A 6,800-nucleotide genomic window follows, 5' to 3' on the forward strand; every position below is an offset into this window, starting at 1 on the left:
CTTACTAATTATCATGTCAAATTCATAAAGGACAAATTCCAGATAATTTATACTCCTAAACAATGTTCAGCTGATCGATTATCAATAACCATGTTGGAACAATTGAGATGCACTATTAGTTCATTTATAAATCTTTATCAGTTTCTCACAAAAAAAATCTTTATCAATTATCACGGCCAAATCGCCTACAAAATATGTTTCCTATAGATAGAGACATACATTATTCTACGGATTTCAATCGCACCATGACTGCTAGGCATGATGAGGCATTCTTGAAACGACTTGGCCTGACACCTCTTTGCATCGTCGCATGGGGGCTGGCGATGGGGTGTCTCCCAAATCCGGCCGAAATGTTGTTGTCTAAGGAACGAGAGTAAAAGAAGCTTGCTAGCGCTTAGCGCTAAAGATCGTGATAGCACAAAAGAAATTGTGAAAAACAATATAAACATGAATTAACTTCTTTAGTATAATGAAGTACATTCATGCTGGTCAAATAAACATGAATCAACTAACATTCTCAGTCTATCACGAGCATTTTGGATATTAGCAGCCATCTACGAAGTTAGTGATATTTGACCAGCTAAGGAAATTCGACTGTGTTGATTTCTTTTCACTTCGAGTTTAGAAACCTTTTCATCAAGAAAGAAAGGTTTGGGAACTTTAGTTCCGTCGTTGTGCCTTTGTGTAGTTCATGTCTATGATCTATATGATCCGAGAATATCTCATTAATTGTAGTTTTTGTACAAGTTTGTGAAGAAACCACCCCTTCACAAAGAATCGTATTATTCCAGTATAACATTTCCTGTGATGAAGTACAAATTTAATACTCAGTGTTTCTCCTACATTTTTTTATGCCAACTACATGGATACATAAATAAGGTGTACAACAACTAGTTATGAGTTTAAGATGTATCTGCAACAAAGTCTTGTATCACAGTCCGCACCGCAATAGGAATTCTCACCGAGTGAGTACCTCCATCTGACCATGTCAAGCTCCCGAAAGTGTACCCACCTTGTACTCTCTGCCTTGCTGTGAATCTCACCATAAACTTCGCGCTTTTACTACTGCTTCGGGTGAAATTAATCACAGATGGCTCCACGAACACATCTATCCCCGCTGGAGCTTCAACCACTAAATGATATGTTGCTTCTGCCGGCCCAACGTTAGTCACAGTGCGCTGAAGCACCACCTTGTCTTTGAGGTCTGGCACGGCAATTGACGGGAGGTTGAGATTGAGGTAGTAGGACTCACAACCGTCTAAATATCCAAGGGTGCAGTTGAAAAACTTGTTGTACTCCCTTGCATCCACGTCGTAAACCAAGCCAGGGTCAACGGCTCTTTCTGGGTCAATATGTCCACCACCAAAGTCGAAGGGGTCGGCTAGTTTCCTTGGGACCGCTTCTGCGTGGATTGGCATGCCAAAACGATCGGTCACAGATGCTGCAACCAATGACAAGGAACAATCAAGTCAGTTATATATTTTGACGAGTAGTTTTGGTGTATTTTTTTTGTATTTCAATGTTCGTGCCTGTGGTGACGATGGCAGACTTGATCATGGTAGGTGACCAGCCAGGGTGAACCGACTTGAGCAGTGCGGTCACAGCGGAGACATGTGGGCACGCCATGGATGTCCCGGATTTGAACACGTAGGAGTTGCGGTCCGCTGCCAAGATGCTGACGCCAGGTGCAGCAATGTCGGGCTGTTCAAACATGTGTATAGAGAATTAGATAAGAAGTTTTAAGTTAAGAAAAACTAGAGATGCTAGGTAACAAACAAGACAATGGCAACAATTGTCTCAAGTTAGGAAGTTGAGAATAATATATACCTTGAGTATGCTAGGGAACAGCATGCTTGGACCTCTCGACGAGAACGAGGCGACCCTCGGCGACAACACCCCTTTTCCGACAATGCTTACTGCCGGTGACACCTTCACCACCGGATTCCTAAAAACATGACACAGACATGAATTAGTTCTTGGATAAGAAGGTACATATGTTCACCCTTCAGTTTCAAACAGTGTGTCAAATTCTCACTCAGTCATGTCCCAGTAGGAGAGAATTCGTTGTGCGATCTCGAAATCCACCAGAGCGCAAGGCATAACTCCCTTGCACGTGGCCAGGTGGTCCAGATTGTTGGCTGTGTACTGTGCAAAGATGAGGCCCTTGGCCCCTGCTTCAACGGTGCTTTTGATTGCCATAGGGAGTGCTTGCTTGGGCGGCGTGGTGGCTGCCTGGGCTGGTGCATAACAGAGGACGGTTTTGCCAGTGACATTGCTCAACGCCAGTGATTCGGCGTCGCAGCTGCACATAAGTTTTAAAACTGAACATGGTTTCATAAATCACAGCATTTACGATCAATCAAATGTCATCAAGCGACTGGTTTCTTTCATTACCTCCCCCCATATACAAGGCCCTGAAAGCCGCTGCTGTTCATAGCCGCATTGTAGTTTATAGACTGCCCCTGCATTTGAAATCAGTTACAGATTAAAGAGCAAGTTAAGCTAGGAACGCTACGGGATAGAACCAGCAATTTTTCTTATATATCGAGGATCACGGAAAGCTTTAAGGAATAAGGACGAGATAAACATTTTTTGGCTAGTTTTATCGTCCCTTTTGTATGCATATGATATGAATCGGAGCCAAAAGTTTTTCTAGAGAAACTATATGCAAGTTTGTGCATGTAGAGGGTGACACCAACTTGACTAAACATATTGATGCTACTATTTCGGTTTTGGAGTACATTTTATCCAGTACTAACATTTTTAGTAGTTTTTTTGGGTTAATATATTCCATGGGATACTTCGCTATTTTGGATATGTCATAAAACGGAAAATAGTTTACATATTTTCATAAATAAAAGCAAAAAACTGCTTGGTACGTACCACAAGATTTTCTTTGTTTCCGAGCGATATCAATGTCGGGAAAGAACGGTCAATCGTGCTAGCGGCCACCGTCGTAACCCATGGTACGGCATTACTTATAGTCTGTGGCACCGGGCCATCGTTCCCTCCACCAAACACGACGGATATCCCTCTTTGCACAGCATGCAGTGTCCCTGGGAGCTCATGACCAACCCCTGCAATCGATAGCGACAAAACATCCACACCATCATATATGGCGTCATCGATGGCCGCAAGGACCGCTGCGTCGGGGCAACCCCCGCCAACCCAGCACACCTTGTAGATACCGAGCCGCGCACGTGACGCCCCGCCACGTGCCATGCCCATGCCTAGGCCTCCGTAGCTCACACCATGCACTTCTGTGCCAGCGATAGTCGATGCGACATGTGTGCCATGGCCCTGGATGTCCCTAGGAGACTTGTAGTCACTCTTTAGCACCTCCGCACTAATGCCACGACCATACCACCGTGCGCCGATGATCTTTCGGTTGCAACTTGTGGCGTTGAACTTCTGGCCAGTCTGGCATTTCCCTTTCCACCGTGCCGGCACAGGATCATACCCGTTGTCATCAAAGCTTTGCGATTCAGGCCATATGCCTATAAATAAGCATGCATATGCATGGAGTTAACTGATTCCTGCTCTTGGGATTTCTCATGTTTTGAATTCAAGCTTAAGGATGGGATTACAAACCTGAATCAATCACACCCACGATGACATCTTCACCATACTTCGCTTGTTTGAGGAGTCCCGGTTGTTGTGGTCCTTGGTTATGTTCAAGGCCGAGGAAGTCCCAGCTCCGAGTTGTGTGTGTTTCATGAAAAGTGTTAGGCTTCACAGTGACAACTTCGGGAAATTCTACATTGAGAATATGTTTGATTAGCTTATATCGATCATGCAAGTAGATATAGACAGCTAGGGTTGACAATTACTTACTTGCAATTGCGTCAGCTTGAGACTTGGTGAGCATCGCTGCGAACCCAGAAAATCCATGCTTGTAACTGTAAACTATGGACCTCAAGGCTTCATCCTTGCTGTTGCAAGTAAAATAAAAGGTGAGCGCAAAAGACGGCTGTTTCCTGCTGATTCATCTACGATGCAACTTGAAATTATAGCTAGTACCTCCCAAAAACAGATGTTAGTATGTCATGGTGTGACGCGGTGACCACGGACGGGTCATCATGCTTCTTCTCCCCCATATACACGATGTAGAGCTGAAATTCATTTTGTTTGCATAAGTTTTCAACAAACAATACCAGAGCTGAAATTTTGACGCAAACTCCTTTTCAAGAGCTGGTATATATGAAAGCAGTTGGAAAGGAAGCTAAGTTAAATGCTGTGAAATTAAGAGGGATCAGCCATGTATCTTACTTTGCTCGACGCGCTGGCTGGAAGAGGCAGCAGTGCCATAAGTAGCAGGAGAGTACCACATAATGCTGTTTTGGAATCCATGTCTGACTTCGAAAGGAGTGCTACGTATGTTTCTTGTGTGCTCCCTCATTTCCCGTTTCGATGTATATATAGCATCCAGCAGGACAATAATCCTGGGGTGCAAGTCTGCAAGAACACTTCAAACCTATTTGTTTACGCGTTGTTAGGTGGCACACGTGAGAAAGAAAGACTAGTACATCCCTCGTTTCTCTAGGGAAGAAGCACCGTGCTTTGATCAGGTCTCCCAGGATTAAACAACTAGCACCAAACCGTATATGATTAATTGTGGTCTCTGATGTAGTGACTTTCAAACAAGCTTTTCGGCGGCTCGTTACGCATAAAATAGAGGCGGCAAAGATGCCATGACCTTATAATTAACCTGATCGATCGACTAAAGGAACAATAAAAAATTGCTTGCCAAAATCTTGATGTCGGTGACTGCCGTCCCAATGTACGAACGATCCGTCGTTAAGAAAGAACTCTCTATATGGTTTACACAGCCGTCTAGATTGTGAATCACGCCGGTGCTTGCTAGCTTTCTCGCCTGTCCACTGGCTGGATTCTTGGGGGCAGGCGACTTACGGTCCATCATCATTATTGATGATGGCGAGCGTGTGACATTCGCCACCTTTTGGGACAATTCCTCGCTCCAGAGTGGCGTCGTTGACAAGAGACGGCATGCCACGTAGTAGTCCTCCCACGTGGTTGCCTCACCCGAAAGATACCCCATTTGATCAGCACTTGAGGAGAAGACGTTGACCCCACGTGGATAAGTCGGTGTTGCATGATCATGTGGGTAATTTCTCGCAGCTAAATAATCCGACGGAGGGTGATCTCCAACAGAAGAATTTGCTCCCCAACAACAAATTGTCATTCTGTGCATTATCAGCTCGAACTTTTATTCAAGCTTGAACCTTGGAGGGGTGTGCGTGCAGCAAGTCGATGTGGGGCTAGTAGTACGCTAATGTTTTAGCTACTAAAGACCCTTCATTAATAGTGATGTTTGGCATACCTCCAAAGGTTGACTGTTTTCCATATAAAGTTTGGCATGGGGAACAAACCAAAGCATTATGTGGTGGCTGGTTTTATACCAAAACTCGACCATGGTAATGTCATGTTAAATTCCTGACAACACCAATCTGAGGATAGTGAACACGTAAGAGATCCGGATGTTGCACACGGGAACGATTTTACACATGTCCATGCCCTTGGAACAAGGCAATACCCTACTTCATGCTTGATGTTTGTTGGTCTGGCCTGATATGAGAACTAGGTTTTTGTGTTTACAAGGGGGTTGATATCGAGATTGTCTAGGGGCCGAAGCCTCACATGTCTTGCTAGAATAAGGTGCTTGGGGGCTTTGCATTGCGGACCTTGGCAGATTTGGGCGGTACCTTAGACTGTGTTGTCTCTGGCTACATGCGTGTTGGATCGCAACTTCCTTATGATGATACAGATGTGTCCACATTTAGGGCTTTCACGGTCATCACCAGCATCAATCAAAAAGATAGTTCTTTCTAGCATGACAACATGACCCATGACAGCCCTTCGCAACCGTTGTCCACATCTTTTCGGTATTCCATCACGTGAGGACAAAACGGTTCGCAATTAAATACACAACTGGATTCATTTGGTCCGCACTTTAACAGTTCGATAGCGGGTAATTTGTCACAGCTAAATAATCTGATAGAGGGAGATCTTTGAAGACCAGGGAGTAACTTACAGTGTAACATCCCAAATTTTCAAATTTGGAATGTTATACTTAGGTCATTCATGCATATCATATTTTATTGCATATCCGCTTTGCGACACTCGAAATTCTAAGCAACTCAAGGACCCTCGGAGAGAGTTGGGGATTTCACCGTCTTCATATTTGAAATTTTATCAAATATTGGAACGAGGGTCATTTGTTTTAATTATTTTTCTCTCCAAAAAATATTTCATATCAAAATATATGAGAGGGGATAATATGACTTCCCCAAAATAATGAAATATTGGAGGAAAAATATTAAAAACAAATAAAAAATTTTATTGGATTTTATTGCTATTTTATTTGAATTAGAAAAAATATGCGTTTTTCAAAATAGCATTAGAGTCCTAAATAAATGTTCACCTTGTTCGATAGATTTTTAGAGGACGGGGAAAATTTATTTCAGGATTTTTCGAGTCCGTTTAGTATTTCTTTTCTTTGTTTTTCTGCGCGTCAGAATATTTTTATTTTTTTAAAAAGTTACCGCCTTACCGGGCCGTGTCCGCCTGGGACACCGACCCGGCCGGCCCTTTAAGAGGCGAGGCCTCGAGCCGCCGCCAGCCCCAGCCCGCCCGCGCGCCCCGCCAAACCCTAAGCCGCCGCCGCCTCGTGAGCCGCCGCCGCCGCCGATCTCCACCGAGCCGCCGCCGTTGACTTTTGTCCGGTCGTTTTTTTAGAAACCCTAGCCCGTTTTTTATTAGATCGGTTTTTTTTCGGTTTG

At 44.1% G+C, this 6,800-nt stretch overlaps 1 protein-coding gene across 1 annotated transcript; it reads right to left on the minus strand.

The window, feature by feature from the left end:
* Positions 1-746: 746 nt before the first annotated feature.
* LOC141027775 (subtilisin-like protease SBT3.9) lies at positions 747-4,673 on the minus strand. The gene is made up of 10 exons (XM_073505176.1): positions 4,270-4,673; positions 4,021-4,112; positions 3,835-3,932; positions 3,592-3,756; positions 2,884-3,497; positions 2,395-2,462; positions 2,036-2,302; positions 1,828-1,945; positions 1,530-1,701; positions 747-1,441 (listed from the first exon to the last, which is right to left on the minus strand). The coding sequence occupies exons 1-10, from the start codon at positions 4,348-4,350 to the stop codon at positions 903-905; spliced, it is 2,214 nt and encodes a 737-aa protein (XP_073361277.1). The 5' UTR covers positions 4,351-4,673; the 3' UTR covers positions 747-902.
* Between the last annotated feature and the right edge of the window lie 2,127 nt (positions 4,674-6,800).

The sequence above is a fragment of the Aegilops tauschii genome, chromosome 7 (assembly GCF_002575655.3).
Source record: "Aegilops tauschii subsp. strangulata cultivar AL8/78 chromosome 7, Aet v6.0, whole genome shotgun sequence".
In the NCBI taxonomy this organism is placed as follows: Eukaryota; Viridiplantae; Streptophyta; class Magnoliopsida; order Poales; family Poaceae; genus Aegilops; species Aegilops tauschii.

Bases quoted from the DNA above. Each gene is read 5' to 3' on its own strand.
- LOC141027775 (XM_073505176.1), bottom strand. From the start codon at position 4,350: ATGGATTCCAAAACAGCATTATGTGGTACTCTCCTGCTACTTATGGCA. The intron at 2,463-2,883 runs GTACGTACCAAG...TTTCAAATGCAG, and splicing joins GAAACAAAGAAAATCTTGTG to GGGCAGTCTATAAACTACAA. The intron at 2,303-2,394 runs GTAATGAAAGAA...ACTTATGTGCAG, and splicing joins GGCCTTGTATATGGGGGGAG to CTGCGACGCCGAATCACTGG.